At 36.6% G+C, this 19,980-nt stretch overlaps 1 protein-coding gene across 5 annotated transcripts in view; it reads left to right on the forward strand.

Annotated features, from left to right (window-relative positions):
- The window catches only part of CNTLN (centlein), a 199,485-nt gene that overhangs the window by 36,559 nt on the left and 142,946 nt on the right, over positions 1–19,980 (forward strand). For all 5 annotated transcript variants that reach the window (XM_075021816.1, XM_075021817.1, XM_075021818.1 and 2 more), the window contains 3 exons: positions 8,988–9,122; positions 9,711–9,890; positions 18,561–18,694. In XM_075021816.1, coding sequence (XP_074877917.1) covers positions 8,988–9,122; positions 9,711–9,890; positions 18,561–18,694 — 449 coding nt within the window. The remainder of the gene's footprint in view (positions 1–8,987; positions 9,123–9,710; positions 9,891–18,560; positions 18,695–19,980) is intronic.

Below are 19,980 nucleotides of genomic sequence, written 5' to 3' on the forward strand. Positions count from 1 at the left end.
AGCCTTTTTTTCTTGAGATAAAAATGATTTCTAAAGCAGTTTGAAACTGGATTTGCTGTAGAAGAGATTAACTTCTTAGCTCTGTTCAGTGTATTATCTGGTTGCTGTAGTGACAATTTTTTGTTGTTGTTGTTAAGTCAGTATAGTTTTAAAAGGGTGAAGCTGGGTTTTATTCCCCCTTTAAGGATGTTGTTGATCAGAAGTCCTTTCATATATCATGGCTTTTTACCTGAATACAGGCAGATTTCCTCAAGTTCAAGAAGATTGTTGTTCCTTAAGGACCAGGTAACAGAAAGAAGCATGCAGTGCCCTTTGAGATTAGGTTCTGCCCTTATGAATCTCCTGACCACACTTAGGAAGGATCAGCTGTAAAGTTGATCATAGCAACAGCTGTCCTTTATTTACTACACCTGATCTGGTAGCATTGATGTATGTGAATGTAATGAAATATTGCATTGTCAGGAGTAAATGCTAGTAGGTGTTGTTTCCTGCAGATCTCACATAGTCATGCACACTGCCAGAGACGGAGGCTAACTCACTCTGAGGACCTTGTATAGGCCTTGCTGAGGAGGAAAGTATAGAAGAAAACCCAGCCTAGTTCCATCAAGATCGTGGTCCTCAATGAAGAGAAGAAAAAAAAGCTCATTTTAGCAGATTGTTGATTTTGATTTGGAATTAGTAGAGAGAATAGGGGGTAAGATGGTACTTTGGATATTCTGCTGCCTGACCTAGAGGGCTGGGCTGCAGCTTTCCATAGTTTCCAAACATAGCTGCTAAGAAAAGAGGAAAAAGTAGAGGAAGTATCAATGTATTGGACAGTGCTGCTTTACAAGCACCGTGTTTTATAGGTCCTGTAGAAAATCCAGTCTGTCCTGGTGCAGAGAATCACTAGACAAAAGAGGAAAGGGGATTTATTTAGAGCAGCTGATGGTTAAGGTGATGTTAGAGCTGTGGCAAGATTGTCAGATTATATTGTCAGTGTTGCCTGTAGTTACCCTCAGAGCTGTCATATCCTCATTAGAGGAAAGTGGACACTTAATCTCTAAATCTAGCAGATGCATTACTGCAATACATTCTATACTGGGAGAGGTGCTGGATTTATTATGAAGCTACAGCTGTTCTTTTTTGGCCATCCTGTCTCATTTCCAAATTAGAGGTGTGTTTTTGTGAAAAAGTCTAACTATTGCCCCCTCGCAGCGCAAGGAGCTTTAGTATTCCTTGTTTCAGAGGTGGCAAACCTATTGCGCATATGCTAGAAACATAGTATTTGGCTCCCTTCTCAATGCAAAAATGCAGCTGCTGGCAATGCTTGCTTGCACTACGCCTGTGCAGCAGAAGAAACCAGCAGAAGGGATACAAAGGATTGTAGGATATCGTAAGAAGTGAAAAGAATAGTAGAGCTTTGTTTTTCGTGGAAGAGAGAAGGAACACGCTGCACTGTAGTTGTAAGGAGCAGCTTGAGTGGAATGACAAGGTGCACATCGTAAAGAAGTTTTGTCGATGCTGTGACCTACTTAGCAGATTGCTGGCTGGAGATGGTTCCTTTGCTGCTAGTGCAAGTGATGTGCTAGAGTTGCAAGATACATAAAGTCACAGTTTATTTCTACCACATGTTCAAATACTAAGAAATTCTGTCAGGTGGTTCAATTAAGATAGCAAACTTTGCTGAAGACACCAAATTAATCACATCAGACAAGTCCAAAGAGGGCAATAGGGAGCATGGTGTTTATAATAGATTATACTGTTTGACCCTTCCTTAATCTATGGGTCAGATGAGAATTCAGGAGCAAGACCGACTAGTGGTAGAGGAGTAAGTACATATTCCCTACCTGCAGGATGAAGTCAGCTGCTCATATTTCTGGTCTGCTTCTCTGTAGAACCATTTTACTTGATCCTCTTAAAGAGCTTTAAATAGTCTTCATTTTCTTTTCTTCCTCCTGCAAAAAAGACCTGCCCTTTTTCTCCAGCACAAAAATGGTAGGTAAGCACATTTGAATGGACAGTTTTTAGAGAGTCTTTTTCCTTGTATACATCTTTAAGTTACCATGGTTTATTTCATGTATACTATTGACAGAAATAAGCATTCAAAAATACTCATTCATTTTTGGGAATGGTTTTGCAGATACCTGCTTGCAGCTTCATACTTATTTTTCTCAGAAACAATTCTTTACATTGTTTAATCTCAGGGAGTCCTAGAAAGCACGGGGTGGAGTAAAGAAGAAGAAACAAAGTTCTGATGGTGTGAAAATCAAGTGAGCTACCCCACTTCAATTCCCCTCTTTTTGCAGGTTTTTTATTTATTTATTTAAGATTGTTATAGTGTAAGGGCAGGCATGAAAAATAGGAATTAATAATGGGATATATACTCATAGTACTATTGCATGAGTTACATTTCAGTCCATTATATGTCAGTTGCTATTTTTCTGTGTTTTTTCTGTCCATGTTAGGAGTCAAGTTCTAGGCTGAATAGTTCACTATGAATACAGGCATCCTTTGGAAGGATACTCTAGAATCAGGTAGCACTGTTGGCATTTTACATTTGGAGCAGTATGGATTTAAAAATACCTTGTGTTTTTATATTGTAATGAGCTAGTGTCATTTTTACTATGAAAGGACGCCACACAGACTGCAAAATGCAGCAGATGACTTCTATAACATATGGTTACCTTTTCATGAATTATTTACATAGAACTTCTGTTCATCCTACATCTGAAAATAATTAAAGAGCCTAATGAATAGTCATGAGATGACAGAGAGCAGATTTCTTTTGTTCGTTTTGGGTTGGCGTTTTTTGTTTTTATTTGGTAGGACTGTATGAGACTATGACCAGGTATGTTATTTGTTAAACGTGTATGAGTGTTCAAATTTAGAACCATCAGTATTAATAAAGCTGAAAAAATCTAAAGAGAAATTTGAGAAGGCTAAATCAAGGAAAGCTATGAAATGTTACTGGCACATTTTTAGTGGTGTCTACTTATTGTTCAATTCTTGCTAGAAAAATGGGAATTTGGAAAGCAAGGGAGAAAGTAGTGTGGTAAGTCAACCTCAGCTACTTGGTTGGGAAAAAGATGATGAAAGGGAGAGAATAAATATGTAAATATTGAAGTAGGAATTTTGAGGAAAAGCAAGTTAAAAGAATGAATTATATTTTCACATTTAATTTGTAATAAAATAATTTCATTAATAAATTAATTTTGTTTCTGCTTAAGATGTCAGGATTTCGTTAAAAGTCACTGCTTGGGGGAAAATACAATTTTTCATCAGTTCCAGTTATGTTGTGTTCATTTTTATTTTTTATATGTGGTATACTAGAAGTGTACTAGAGTACAGTGAAAGCTTCTGATAAAGAAAGTAATGGAAAAAGCACAGAATATAATGTTTATTTGTTACCTGGATCCTTTTGGTAGTGGAAATTGAATGCATGTCTCTTCGTTGCAATCATAGATGGACATCTTTAATATTGTGGTGCAGAGACTTGAGGTTTTTTGTGAAGTGCAGCCAATGACAGAAACAAGGTGTGTTGTTGCATTTCTGTATCATTAGCAGCTGCAATGAAGGATATGCGTCAGCTTTGCATTTCTGCTAGAATGATTTTTACGGATATTTTGATAAACTATCAGTAGGTATTTGAGTTACCTTCTTGATGTGAAATGAAACCCACATTTTTTGAACTTGTATAGAGGCAGGTATGCAATACCGACTCAGTAATGCAGTCTGATCAAATTTCAAGCTGCAGAATTATAAGTATTTGTTTTGGCTTTCTTTCTCCCTCCACCTCAAAAATGTAAAAATTTGGAGAACATTTAATGCAGTAATAGCATGTACAGCTGTTGTTTCATAGTCCTTTCTGCATGCTTTTTATGTAGCAGATTAAAAAAATCTTTCACTGAAGACTGGAAGTTCAATGATGATATCTGCAACATCAAACAGTCCATAACTCCTGGTAGTTTTATCCTAACTTGTATTCTTTTTGGAAACAGACTCCTAGCATTAAAAATTTATATTTTTGTTGCCACTTTCACTGTCTCCAAACGGTTGTATACTATCTAAATTCACAGTGGATAAAAATGAAGTTTAATTAAAAAACTTTTTGTATATCTATTCACATGAAATATTGACGGATAATTATGAAATCCTACTGCCATGAAAAGACTCTGAGGTGTTCAGAGCCAAGACAAAAAAGGAGTATTTTTGCCCTTCAGTTTTGATCTGTAGTTTTCATAGCTCAGTTTCTGAGTTTGACTTAACATGTGATATGAAAGTTCCTAAAAAAGAAGTAGTTTTTGCAAGTAAACAATTGGACGTGATTAGGGAAGAAAAAAAAATTGTACTACGTTGTAGCTAAAGAGATGCCATGGGAAAGGAAAAAAAAAAGAATTCTGGCATGACAGTCCTCTTAAACGCCAAAAGACCTGCCCCACCAGGTTAACAGTGTTTCTTTGTATGTACTGTTGCCTTGAGCATTCTGGGCTCCAGCGGTATACAAGGGATACTCTTTGATTCTGCCCAGCTAAACAAAAGGCAAATTCACTTCTAGAATACAGTTTCCTTTCTTGTATTTGGAAGTTTGTCTGTGGAAAAACTTTGGAAGTGTACTCTAGTTGTCTTAGTTATATGAGGGGTTTTTTTATAATTCTGGAGCACCAAGCTGTTAAAAGCCTATTGAACACTGCTTTTTGTCCTGTTGTATTCAAACAAGTACGACTGCAGTCAATGCAAAATGTAAGTTGAGATTGTTCTTGTGTAGCATTAGCCTGTCTTTTATGGTATCTAGACAAAAACAGTAGATGCTGTGGGAATAGACGAATTCCTGATGAGTGTTTTTTATGTGGTGAAGTCTGTCAAAATAATCTCATGTGGGAGGTTGCCTCATGTGTTGATCAGGTATGGTTTCTGCTGTTTCACTTGCCTACCAGAGTAGGGTAGTCTTTTAGGAGCACTGCTTGTGTTCTCTGCTGTAAGAAACCAGTCTTTACTCTCTTTTTCCTATTATACTAGGTAATTCATAGGTTGAGGAAGCAAAGTGCAAAAACAGCTGCACAGGCAAAGGCAGATGATAATTTGCTTAATTGTCTGTATCTCAGACATTCTTCTTTATGACCCTTATTTCTACCCAGTCACGGCTCCCGAGTAATACTCCTGGATTTTTTCCCTTCTTTATAAGCATGTGAAATGAGCAGATATGAGAGTAAAAGTTCAATTCATTTAGAGGAAAAGATAAAGAGTATACAAAGTGGTACCCAAGAAAAATGCTTTGAAACGTAACAGGATTTTTTCCATGCAGGTGTAACTTACCTAATGTTTCACTACTGCTGCAGTAGGTGACTTTGTAGATACTCAGGTGAGTTTTCTGCTTAGTGATTGATGTGGTATATTTCCCTTTTGACTTAGTCTTAAGTGGGTCAGTTGTAGGGATAAGTAATTAGTGTGCAAGTCTGATTCAGGATAATCTGTCTGATTATCCTGCAAAGTATGCAAAGCAAGTAGCTTATTTGAGTTTAAAATTTCATCTCAGCAATATGGAACAAACATTTGAAATAACTAGTTGCACTTTTTTACCTTCATGTGTCCATTCATCCTTCAAATTGCTGGAAAACATCCTATTCCAAACAGGACCCAAAGACCTTTGATTTCACTTCACAAATATACATATGCTTACCAGTTTCCACACAGTGTATAATGAAACCAAGTAGTAACATGCTGTAGCTTGTGTAGTCAAAAATTAGATGCCTTAAAGAGAGAGTTGGAGCTTCACTTTGAGATTTTGTGAGACTGTGCATTTGTGAGTTTTTAAATCTGTTAGAGCCAATAGGCTCTTTCAGATAGGTAGAATTTCGAAGGGTGTTCTTCAAACATAGACTTTGTCTTGATAAATGTTAAACAAGTAGTAATGAGCTGGAAGGAAGGCTCAAAGGAGCCACTTACTCAAATTCTATGAGGACCTGGGGAGTGGGAGGGAGGCAAACAAAATAACTGATGCTTTCCACGGTAATGTGGATTCCTGCCTTTTTAAAGATGCAACTAAATAATCTCTGCCAGCAACAACTTGTTTCTGTAACTGTAATGATATATCTGAAGAGCAAATATTTTGCTTTTTGAATAGTGAAAATAGAGCCTGGTGTCTGATAGGTTCAAAATATGAAAGAGGGGAAACCCTAGTTAAGAGAAAGTTCTTTCATTTTATTAACCCTTCCTTAATGTCTGCTGATAACAAACTAGGCTGAGAAGGTTTATGCACTGGGTTATATCTCTGAGAAAAATTTCACATAAATTTTTGAATTTGAAATTCAGGTTTAGTTTTTCTTTAGAGGACATGGAAGAGTGATTATGAATCTATACTCTTAGGCAAGCTTTGACTGAGTCTGTTCAAAGTGCCAGTGCTGTAGAATGAGTCTCTGTAGGGGAGTTAGTTTTATTATAAAAAATAAACAAGTATGTGTTCGGTTTGAGATTAAACTACAAATTAAATGCTGTTTTAAATACAAGCCAGTTCTGTGTGGTTTGGGGATTTTTTTTGTCTGCTTGGAATTAATGACATCTGAGGCAAAAATCCAAGATATGAGAATATGAGGTTTCTGTATTTTCTTTCACATTCCTCTCAATTCTTGTTCTCATTTTTCCATTCTTTCCAATTCACATTCACTTTCCTTTCCATGTTTTTAAAGACCATTGTTGGAAAGTACATAATTTTGTATATTCTTTGAATTCTACTGTGGCTGCCGTCGAGTATGAAGTACAACAAAGACAGATATTTTTATTTCTTGATACGGTGAAATTTTTAGCATGGGAAAAAAAAATCCTTCATGCTTTGCTATGCTATTTACTAAACATTATCAGTTCATGGTTGTTTGTTTTCAATATTTGCTACACAGGTTGGCTGGATTACATTACCTTTCTCATGTGCTGAACTGATTGCAGGGTTTGTTCTTGCTTGGACATATTTTCTGCTATGTAGTGCGGTATGGGGTTTTGTTTATTTTTTGGGAAATGTTACCATATTTGTAACAGTGTGTGGATGGAAGTAATGGTGAGAGGGATAAAATAAATTTGCTAAGTATGAAGGAACAATGTATAGAAAAGATTTGGAGATGGTAGTAGGAGAAAAAATAGAACAACAAAAATATTTGCAAGAAAGGTGGAAATGTAATGCGTAGAAATAGTGAAGTCTACAGAAGAGAGGCAGATATTCAAAGTAATTTGGAAAAAGTTACAACAAATGTGTCTGTTAATAAGTAGAAAAATGAAACAAACAAGGAGGGAAAGATACAATCTACACCAATAAATAAAGTTTTCTATATTTTTAATGACTAAGACATTTACTAAATACCTAGATTAATTTCACTGTACATCTTCAGGTATATTTTTCACATGACTTACTGTCACACTAGCTCACTAGTGGCTTAAATAATAATACATAAAGAAATTATTTCTGCCAACATTAGTCTTAAAATCAAATATATGAAATTAATGCTTTTTGTATGATTTAACTCTGGTAATACTGAAAAAGCTCATCAGCTGTTAACCTAGCTGTCAAATGTTACAACAAAGTGCAGCAGGAAGGGCAGAGAAGATTTACTTTGTACTCAGTAATTATTTGTGTGGAGTAGGGAGAAGAGCTTGCATATCTTGAGGAGAAGCTAGTACTCAAACTGCTACTCAGACTCTCAAAATTGCCCCATCCTTCTGTGGTTATTGCTTTGTGAACCGCTTCCTTTTACAGCATGGGTGCTCTGGATGCCAACACACTGACACTGTTCCAATGCGTGCAGTAAGGCCTGCCTACCCCTCCACAGTTTGCTTTGTATGCAGGGCTGCAACCTGTAATACCTGTGTTTCTTCTTGTGAGTGAGTTACTTTGAATTTAGTGGTGACAGTTACTTTTTTTGCCCTAATTGTTACATGTAGCTTTACAATCAGTGGTTGTTGAATATGTATGAATATGACTTCAAATACATTGTTTCACATGTTTTTTTTCTCAGCACATTTTCGTTCTTTTTCATGTGTGACATAGATATGAACCATATTTAACCATTTGGAGTTTGCAAATCTTTACGTATGTTATTAGGAGTATTGTAGAATAATCTAGAGGTATATCCTTTTGTTGATAATTTTTTGTTTCTGAACACATTTCATTTAGCTTGTATATTAAAGGCAAAGCAGTTGCATTTTTGTCCTGAGATAAGCTTCAGCTGTTTCTTACTACAATTACACTGTTACTGCTAGGAAAATGTTTTAGGTGAATGCCATTTTGATTTAGTAAGGGAAAGGACAAAACAGTACACGGAATTAAAACAGACTCCTCAAGACAAAAGTGGAGTTCTAATATGCATTTAAGAGTGAGGGTGTTTTAATATGAAAGTCATAAGAATAGAATGCAAGATCTAACATGGAGATTTGAAGTTGTTTTTTTGATGTCAGTGAGATTTTACTTTGGGCGGGTACACTAAGCTGTTGAACAGAGTTGTATTGTTTTTCTTGAGCTGCAAATTCAGTTAGACTTAATTCCCTTTTTACAACTGTTTTGTATCATAATCTTTTCGGTTGCCTCACTTAATAACTATTATCTTCATGAATTCTGGAGAATTTTGAACTCTACTTTTTGGCTTGATTTTTAGCATGCTAAAGGTGCGAGTGAAACAGTATTCTAAATGTATCTTAATTCATAAGCACAAATATAACTTCTGCAAATAATTGCCTTCGTCTAAGCTTAACTGAATAATTTCCATTCAGTTCTGCATTTATGGGCTCTTGTTTAGAAGCAGCAAGATATTCAGTTCCCCATTTACGTTACTGTGTTATATAGTCATTCAGTTTTGACTATGATTAAAGTACTAATGAAATCAAAATAATGCTATAAAACTACTTATACCAGATTGTTAACATTTCATAGGTCTAAAATGCACAGGTCTAAAATCCAGTACATGCATGTTCTTTTACAATTGCTTTTTGTCTATTACAAGGTTTTTTTTTTCTTTTTTTTTAAATAGACTCTCACAGGACAGCAGCAGGAGATAAACAACTTAATACAGAGAAAAATTGCTGTGGATGAGGAAAATGCCCATTTGAAGAATGAATTCAGTAACTTGAACCAGAAATTTAAAGATAAAAGCCAAGAACTTAAGGTATATTAACTTGTACATAGTTGCATAAGACTGTAGCTTTGAAGTAGTTCTTTAAGCAATGTCAGCCTTTGTGGCACAGAAAGTGACAAGCTTGGAGAAAAAATTGCCTTAGGCCTTGCTATACCTTACCATTTTCTTACATACCAACTCCGAGGAAGATGCTTTAAAGCCAAGAATCCAAGCTTTATAACTTTCAGATAAATAGTTAATGATGGAAATGGAGCAAAGAAAGTAGGAGTGTGAAGATGTGGCTTCTTGTAATTAGATTCTGATGGGACTGGCATTATTAATTGATAAAGCCGAGGTCTGGGAGGATATGTCTGTGTGGGTCTCAAAAATAGCTGGGGACAGCATCAAAGGCAGCTTGATCAATTAATGGGCTCTTTGCAAATGTGTACTCATCAAAGCTGTCATCCAGCTGAAAAATATGACCCTTCCACCTGCATGAAAGAGGCCAATAAAAGTACACAGGTGACCTTGGCCATCAAATATAGAAGAAGCTGCTGTGAGGGTAAAACTGCACAGTTTATATTTGCTGATTAGTTCTCACTTTTTTTGTTTATCGGCCCTTGTGGTACTGTTCTACAGGACACTGAGGAGTGTGCACAGAAGAAGGAAGAGCAAAACAGACTGGTTATAAAAAACCTGGAGGAGGAAAATAACGGATTAAATACATGCTGTGCTGACCTGCTAAATGACCTGGAGAAACTGAGGAAGCAAGAGGCACAATGGAAAACAGAAAAATCTGGCAATGATGTCAGAATAAAGGTACGAAGTGGAATGGCTTGCTGGATGTTATTTCAGAATTAACTTCTCCAGACGTTTTCACTACAAGTTATTTTCTTTAAATAACAAGTTATATATATTCAAATCTACCAGTGGGGACTTGCATTCATTTACATTCCTTCACTTAAGACCCACAGCTTTTTAAAAATTGATGTTGCAAAGCAGGAATCTGACTTCAAATAGTCATCTTAAAATGTAAGCATTAAAAAATAAAATATACTGTATTTTAAGATAAAATATATGTGTGAAATAATAAAAGTTTAAAAGTGTTATCATTCACATTTTTTTTTTCTCAATGTGTAATTTACTTACCTATAATTTGGTTGCAGTAGACTTGATATTTGTTGTTTTGGTAGAAAACTTTAAAACTTTAACTGCAGTTTTGAATAAATTGTGTCCTAGCCTCCAGAGGGCTCTATTCTGTGAGAGGCCTTATTATTACATATAATATATTAAGAAGTTATTTTCACTGTTTATGATAAAATGAAAAAGGAAATAATTGAATACATGGTACAGAATATTGTATCTTTTATTTAAATGATACTTTGTCTTGTTTGCTGGTGAAAATTGGCAAGTTCTTTTTAAATTCCTTTAAGAAATAAGCCACAAACATGGTACCAACGTGTTTGATGGCTGCTTATACACCTGCCTAGTTAATGAATTCTTTTTATTTACATGGCTAACGAACACTCACAACACTCTGCTCGTTTACACTATCAAAGTATATGACACTGTGGTATATTCAATGTAGTAACTATCTAATGAACATCTTGCCCAGAAACATCTTTTTTTCTCCACTAGCAATTCACGGTTTTGATGACACTTCTGATTGTTGTGCTGATGGAAACCCTTTGTAAAGAACTTCATTCAGTTCTGTTAACATGGGAATTAAAGTTCTTGCAAATTGAGGCCTTTGGACTGGTTACGATGAAAGTATTATAGGATTCCCAGGACAATGAATGATTTATTGATACTTGGGGGAGAAAATCCAGTGTGTACTAAACAGATTTAATAGTTTTCAAGTTGTGAAATGTAGTGCTTGTAATATTTGATAAATTATTGAAGATCATTGTTACCTACACCCTCAATGAAAACAGTCAGAATAATTTTTTGTGTATCTGACTTCCTGGCTGATAAGGCACGCTGAAGAGATGTTGCAAAATTCCACGCGGGGACAGACGACAGGACACCAATATGATGATCAAAGTCGCCAGTTTATTGAGCCTAGCTCATCATTCTTATACAATTCTCTAAGTTCCTAAGAAGCTTTGATTGGCTGCTGCATGCAAACATTTAGTGTCCATGCGCACAAGCATAAAATGTGATTGGTTATATCGACACTGTACACGCGTATAAACATAAGATATAGTTGGTTATACTAACTCTGTACACGCGCATAAACATAGGACATAATTGGCTATATTAACTAAAACATGCGAAACTTGTCTCAGTCTAATTGGTCAAGATAAACTGCCGAATTGAGGTTGTTTGTGCCAAGTTCCCTTTATCGTGGAATGCGCGCCTGTGCTTTTCTAATTGGGATCTTTCTTTTTCTTGTCGTCTTGTTCCTTCTGTTCAAGGCCTTCCAAAGGCGTCTGGAATGCTCTTGTGACCGTGAGCTACTTTCAGGCCCAGTCACTAAGTTTCATATAATTGAATTCTACAAAGAGAGAAAGGTGTGTCACAACCATGTGATTCCAGGGATGGGAATAAGTAGTGTCGGTGTTTCAGAGTGGGGTCACAAGCAGGTTGAGGTGACAGAGCGTGTCTAGAGCGTGTCAGTGGTAATTTCTTGAGATGGGTATTCCCTGAGGCAACCAGGAATGACACACAGCTGGATCTGCTGTTCACAAACAGGGAAGTACTGATTAAGGAAATAATAATGGCAGCCTTGGCGATAGTGATCATGAGATTGTGAAGACCAAGATCCTGAGAAGATGAAGGAAGGAGAGTAGCACAGTACCGACCTAGAATTAAGGAGGACAGTCTTCACCTTGTTGAGGGAACCAGCAGGTGGAATCCCATGAGAAGCAGCACTGAAGGGTAAAAGAGCTCAGGAAAATTATCAAATCTTTAAAGACAGCTTCCTCTAAGCCCAAGTATGGTCCACGCTGATACTCAGGAGAACAAGTGGATGTATCAGGAGACCAGCTTGGCTAAACAGAATTAATTGCCAAACTCCAGTGTAGGGTGGGGGTGGAAAGCAGTATTCAGGAAGTAGAAACAGTGAAAGCTGTTCTGAACAAAGGAGTTCAGAAACATTGTCTAGGCACTCAAGGGTGGTGGTTAGCTACCTGCAGTTGAGACTTGCAAGTGATGACAGGTATAACAAGAGTTTTTTGCACTACTTTAGTAGTAAAAGGCTGAACAAGGAAAATGGGGGCCTGTTGCTGAAAGGGAAAGGTGAGTTAGTGACAGCAGGTAATAGATACAGCAGAGGAACTGAATGTTGTCTTTACCTTAGTCTTCGCCAACAAGATTCCCCCAGGCATTTGTGCCTAGAGGCAGACTTCAAGGAGAGCTACTAAGAGTGGATGAACTGGGAAATACCTGAGAGAACTTGACTGGTACACATCCATTGGATGAGCTGAACTGCATCCAAGGGTGCTGAGAGAGTTGCCTGATGTCACTATCAGGCTTCTGCCTGCCATCGTTCAAAGGCAGTAGAGATCAGGGGAGGTCCCTGATGAGAAGCATAATCCAAGAAAAAAGGTTGGTTGGCCTCACTTCAGTCCCTGGGAAAATCACAAAGAAAGTTGTCTTGGAAGTAATTTCTGGGCACATAGTTGAGAAGGTGACTAGAAACAATCATGGATTTATTAAGGATGAATCCTTCCTGAGCAACCGGATTGTCTTTTGTGACAAAATGATTGTGTCTGTGGACAAGAGGAAAGCTTGGATGTGACTGACCTTAAGCAAGATTTTTGACAATGTCTTGCTGTGTTCTTGTACCCAAGTTCAGATGTTACAGCTGGATAGGTGGACAACAACAGGTTTAAAGGAACTATTTGGATGTTTGGGTTCAGAGAGCTGTGGTTAATGCGTTGTACTCTGTCTGTAGGCTGGTAAAAAGTGGTGTACTGCAGGATCTATCCTGGGCCTGTCTTGTTTAAAATCTTTATCAGTGACCTGGAAGAGGGGACAGTGAGCATGCTCGTCAAGTTTGCAGATGACACCAAACTGTGGGGAAGTGAATGTGCTTGAGGGCTCTGCTGCCATCCAGGGGGACCTTGACAGAAACAGGCCAACAGGAGCCTTAACCAGGACAAATGATGAGTCTTTCCCTGAGAGGCAGAGCCCTGCAGCCATACAGAGGCCAGGGATCAGCTCTGGGGGACAGCCCTGGGCACTGGCAGGCAGCAAGCTGCATCAGGGCCAGCCTTGTGCACCAAGACAGCAATGAGGGCCAGCAGCACCTAGAGAGGCAGGAGCAGGGCATGGCCCCAAGAGCCAGGGGAGAAATCGACCCCCTCTGCTCAGTACTGTAGGTCCTGCACGCATTTTTGGGTGTAGTACAAGAAAGATATCAGTAAACTGGCTGACGTTGAGACAATGGGCCTGGAGACCTTGCCTTGTGAGGAGAGGCTGTGGGGACAGGCTGCTTCAGCCAAGAGGAGGGATGGCTCTGGGGCTGTGGCCATCCAACAGCATCTCCAGCACCAGCAAGAGGGGGGTGGAGGAGACACAGCCAGGCTCTTCACAGCTCTGTGTGTCAGAAGGGTAAAAGGCAGTACAAGCTGAAACAGGAAAAGCTGAGGCTGGAGATGAAGTGAAACCTTTTCCCAAGGAGGACCGCTCAGGAGTGGGGCTGGAGCCCAGAGAGGGTGGGCCATCTCCATTGTTTGGAGATTTCAACCCCTGACTTTGTGAAGCCCTGAGCAGTCCTGTCAGACCCCCTGGCTTAATCTGCTTTAGGCAGGGTCTGTGACTGGAGACCTCACTAGGTTGCCGCCTGCCTGCCTGTGTCCATGGGTCTGATGACCCAGCTTCTGCCTTTCTCGCCCCCCTGCCCCCCACCCCTTTTTTCCCCTTTCCCTTCTGTGATGTTAGACAAGTGACCATACACCTTTGCTAGGGGACAGTTAGGTGAAGTTGATGATCTCACAAGACTGTTCCAAGGATTGAGAAGCATATGAAAAATACTATCTGCAAGAGGGAAATGTTTGACCTCTAGGAAGTAGTAATATGTTGCTTCATTGTTTTTTATCAGTATTTTGTAAAAAAATGATTTATAAAAACATGCAAAGTTATTTTTGTAGTTTGTTACTGTTTACATATGGTCTTCCTGTAAATATTTGCTTGAAAATTTAAGATACAGTTTGAATTAATTTCTCACTCTGTTCCTGATGTTCCCCGTTTCTATTACCCTACACTCAAGAATCAATATTGGATGCCAGATTGGCTCTTAAAAGGATGCTTATAAACCATAAAGAATAATAATTTTCTTATCCACAGTGGCCAGGTATGACAATTGTCACACTACACAATATTGGGCTCCAGATAATGTTCTAGTATATACACCCCGATATAACATGTCTCCGAAATGCTTTCAAGAAGTAATCTATAAGCAAATTCAATAATGGAGTTGTATTGTTTTTTCCAAATGATTGGAAAAATGGTTATAGATTAAAAACCATTTGAATTCAGAAATTATATCCCCTTCTGAAAGTCAGTTCTACCTCTCAGCCTTGAGTTTGGGTATTGAACCAGCATCTCTTTTTGTACACATTTTTCAGTAATAAACACTATATTTAACAATATTGTAGATTATGTTGTATGCACACCGTATTTATGTTAGTCTCCTATATCTGTGGAAGAATAAAATGAAACCTTATCAATGTGAGCTACCTCAACATTGTTTTTAAAATATGCATTAGATGATAAAATTGCTAGGTCTAAATAACAGATTCTTCTTCTGGAAAAGTGGCCCTCTGTTCAGAGACTGAACTAAGTGTTACAAGCCCCTCTCGTGTTTTTTTTTTTTCTTTTTTTTTCCCTAGTCTTTAAACCATCTTCTATGCAGAAAAGTGTCACTTGTCACTTTCAAACACTGGTTGTTTCCAGTTCTACTGTAAGCTGAATTGGTGTATAAAATTCAGCTTTTTCAAATTGAGAGAAAAAGCTTCTATGGCTAGTTTGTCCACTTAACAAATATTTCTTTAAAGATTTTTCGTATTAGTTGAAATCCCAGTGAGACAGATTAACAGGAAGACACCTGATAAGGTGGCTAAAAAGGTGGCAATAGTGTTTTATTGTTTGTCTTTCCTTTGTATACCTTCATATAAATAATGTACAGTGTACAAAAAATTAACATAGGGCTTTGCTTTCTGCCTTAAAGTAGTTCTTGAGAATTACTCTTCTGTGCTTTCCAGGGCTTAGATCAGCTTTCTGTATCTCCTGAAAGTGCACAAGTGGAAAAGCTGTCAATCAGCCACTTTATGCATGGATGTGTCTCCATATTTAAGAATGAAATAGGCATTTGAGTTATTTTGTTGTTCTTTGGGTGGAGCTTACTTAAATTATTGTTTAATAATAAGAAGAATCTATATTTTCCCAAACTTAGTCAGTCACAAAAGACTTTGTATGTAGACACAAAAAACGTCACACTGGTGGATATTAAGTGGAGATGTGATCTAAAAGATAGTGAAATTGCTTACTGTTTTGTTTTGTTTTTCTAGTTAGCAAATTACTTGTTAAAGTTCTTGAAATCTGAAGGTTGGAGCTTTTAAAGAAACAGGGAGAAGTGTTTTATTTTAAAATTAAGCACTTTGAGAAACAGCCATCTCTGTCAAGAGGAGCCTGGAATTTTAGTTCCACTGAAAAATGAGGATTTTATTGAGATTGGACCTTGAAAAAATACTCTCACTTCTGTCATAATACATGACAAGAAAAAACATGAAAACAAAGCTACTGTATTTGAAAGTGACTTTCTAAGGATTTGAAGGTACCAATAATGAAACCTAAATGTTAATTCAGTTAATTATGGACAGTGAGTCCATAATCTATGCACAACTATGCTGCCTCATGCCTTGTCTATGTGTTATGTTTTTCATGTTTGAAGTTCTTTTAAATTCACCTTTTCTCTGATTTTTCTGAGTTTGTAGTTCTTGGGCTTGAAGTGATCAAAATATTCCTGTAATGTTTTACCTTAAATTATTATTCTGCTATTTATCTTCATTTCATTTTAGTTAGGATCACCACTTTTCATGGCTAGAAATAATGACAAGACTTATTTCTGTACTTTGCTTTCAGTACTGTTATAAAGAAGTATCATATCTTTTACTGTCTTGTATTTTTCTCTAAGATAGGCATTTTCTTCATCATATGACTGAATTGTTAGATGTTTTGACTTACTGTGTTTTAAATAGCACCTACTTTGCTTTAATATGCTTTAAAAGATTGAATTCTAAACAGTCTATATGTACAATTGAAATTAGCTTTAATTTGAATATCAGGCTTAGGAGAATTTGTATTTAGCAAATTTTCAGTCTGCATGTTTACGCAATGAAACTACCTTCTCAGCTACTCTATCAACTAGAAGGCAATATAATAAATTCAACATTATTTAAAAAAAATGGAGATACTAGAAATTGAGTGTAAAAAATTATAGGTTATTTCATAATCTTAGATTTCTGAATTCGATACAAAAGCTCAGTATGTACAAAATGCCTCAATATATGATATTTCAGTATATAAGCCATTTGTATGACCAGTTCCTCCTTACCTCTATTTTCATGTTTTGCCCTTTCAGTAATGCTTCCAAAAAAAGTCAAGATTTCAAAATAAGTTCACAAGGTTGAACTGATTAATTTGTTAGTTAAAATCAAAATTTGAACTCCCGTATGTCACTAATGGGGCGAAGTACTCAAAGATACTTTTTTTCTGCTTTTAAATTCTGCCATTGTATAACTTCTAAAGTTGTATTTATGACTAATTTGTTACCTATTTTTTGTATTGTATTTACCATGCAATGGATGATGGGAACTTAAGCACTGGTAAGATCAGATTTTTTTAAATCTCTACCATGAAAAACCTCTGCAACTCTATACTGTGTTGTGAAAGATAGGCAAATAGGATTTATTCACAGAAAATGTGAACTATTATAATTTTTGTTCACATATACAATAACTTCTATCTGCTGTGGAAAAAAAATAACAAAACACTGAGGAGAAACCCTAAGATTTTTTGGCTGCAAGTTATAAGTACCTTATTACACTTCAGCATTTTCATATGTTGGTAGAATGAACTGTCTGCTATCATTCTGAAACCTTTTGTTATCTGAGAAAAAGTAATTTTTGCTACCTAGCCATTGAGATTGAATGAAGACTTCATTTGTCAGGTACACCAGGTATATAGCCTGAAATTTATCATGAAACAAATACTTTTCCTACCTCATTCACTCATGAATCTATTTCCTCACATTAATGTTACTGTTATTAACAGGACATGATAATTCTTGTCTGAATTCAAAGAATCTGATTACAGTACACTTCTGATACACCCAAATATGTACAAGACACTTTTATGCTATTTTAGAGGCAATTATTTATTAGCTTTTCAGTTATAAAATTTTTTGGTACCTTCAGTATTTGAGGCATCTTTGCTGAAAGGGAAAATGTGTATTTCTTTAAGTCTCTATGAAAATAGAAGATATACTAATACACTGTTGGAAGTAGATTAGGGATGCTATCCTACTAGCAGGTATTTATTTTAAATTATTGATGAATCCTGGAATATTTGACTTACTGAGAACAAGTGATTGTGTCTGTGAGTAGTGTAATACCAAAGCAGGTCTAAGGCCATTGCCACCTTCTGAAACTCTGCCTTGGATATTACTGTGATATTTCTATTCCCATTCTTGCCTCAAAACACTCTGGGCAAATAGTCCTACGAAGCTTCTTAAGGACTGAAGTACTCTTCTAAGCTGCTAAATCTCCAGAGAACTGTAGTAAGGTCACTATGTAGAGATCAAAGTCTTGCTTGAATAAGCTGCCTTGCTGCTCTATTTCCCAGATATACTTTCACACTTCGCTGACTAACTTCTATAATAAGGCTTACTGTAAAAGGAAAACTATTGTGTGTTTACATTGTTTTCAGTGAGCATTTCCGGAAGTTTTCTTGTACGCTATTTCTTTTCCTGAAGAAACTATTCCTTGCACTGCATTAGAAGTTCAAAATCAGGGCAGATTTAAAAAGCAGTTTCAAAAATGAATCTGTATCCATGATTCTTAGTTCATGTGTGCAATATTGTGCATTTTTTGGATAACTTAATGAATATATAGCTGTTTATTGTTAGGAATGAGTTTCTTCTGTTTGATTTCTTCAGAGAAAACAAGGTCTAATCAGTTCAGTAGTTAAATAGGGTACTATTGCTTTGCAAAGATTTGATTCAGGGTTCTTCTTCCACATGCAACAAACGAATTAAGGAAAACTTCCTAGAGTAAAGAATAGGTGGCCACCTAAAATTTGAAATGCACATCTTTTTTCTGGTATTTCACATTTTTCATACATGCACATGTACCTATATATATTTGCTTAGACCACAATAAGTATATGCATGAACGTATGTGGACATCTATATGTCTATATAAGTAGATAACTTGCATAGTAGATTTTAACTTTCTTATATAACTTTTTCTATATTCTTTGCAGAATTTGGAAACTGATTTAACAGAGGCAAGAGAACAAATGAAAGAGTTGCGCAGTATATGCAGTAACTTGTCATCTCAGGTAGCTGTGAAACAGGAAGAACTCTCCCAAAAGGATTCTGATGTGATTAAAGCTAAGTAAGTATTTCATGATTTCATTAACTTTAAGTATCAATCTTCTCAAAAAGGCTATTCCACTTACAAAGCAGTGTCTTGCATTAGCGGTATTTTTGTGCAGCAGTGTGTTTCATACCATTCTGTTCCGCAATCTGTAAAGCTGTTGGAAGTCTACCAGTAGATGACAGTTTATGTAGACTGTCTGATGTATTTTGACACTTAGTATATTTTTATCAGTTTTTGAGTAGGGATAGACTTTAAAAATTGCACTCTGTAATTAGGATTGGGTCACAGAACTACCAATCTGCACTGAGAGTAACAAAATACCAATATGATTAGTGATATATAAACATTTAGTTGGAGAGGCTAAATGCCCTAAACTTGGAAAAGCTTTAAGCCTAACTTTAACTTTTTAATTAGAGTCAAATCTGAGGAGTCAGCAGAAGTCTGCATAAGCCTGTGCTAAAGGTTTAAAGTGCAGTGATTTAAGCTTTATCTTAGGTCTCACACCATTTCTTTATACTGAATCTGTAAGATTAGTGCTGCATTATTTAAGTCCTGGAAAAGAAATGAAGGATGGAATGAATTATAAAAATTGACTAGACTACTGAATTCCTCAAAATGAAGGGAATGGCAGAAGACGATTGGTAACTTTAAGTGGATTGTCAGAAAATTGTCCATTTTTCACATTTTGGTTTCAGAGGCGTACACAGTGTTTATCACTCTTGTGTTAGACAAATAATGTTCCCTTCAGTATTCCCTCAAACTGTGGCTGTGCCTGAAGAGCTGCAGTTGGGATGCAGAAATCACTGGTATGGATACTCCTCTTTGCTTTTCAAGCAGAAGTAATCTTACTGTAGGGAGTCAGTATCTAAGTCTTTTTGGGAAAAACCTAGAAATATGATTTTTGATGACTCTGACCTAAATTGTCATCCTAGTATTTGTTGAAATCTTTACAGGAAAAATGATGGCTTGTTATTTTCGTATTTAAAAGGTAAAACTGTTGCATTTTCAAAAGTCAATAAAAATAGGCAAGTTTAATGAGAAATTGCATTGAAAGAGGCAATCACTGGAATATGTGAAATTCATCAATGGACTAATAGGCTTTCTTATCTTCTGAAATTGTTATCAGAAATACATATATGTGTGAGAGGACAAGAGACAGCAAAGAAGACATTTTTAAAGTCAGGTAATCAAGGTTTGCAAAGTTACTGCTTGTTGGTTACAGTTCAGGATATTGCAGACTGAGTTGGCCTAAACATTGAACTTAAAATTTCTCAAAATGTATTCTTTCATATTCACTGCAA

The sequence above is a fragment of the Buteo buteo genome, chromosome Z, assembly GCF_964188355.1.
Source record: "Buteo buteo chromosome Z, bButBut1.hap1.1, whole genome shotgun sequence".
Taxonomy (NCBI): Eukaryota; Metazoa; Chordata; class Aves; order Accipitriformes; family Accipitridae; genus Buteo; species Buteo buteo.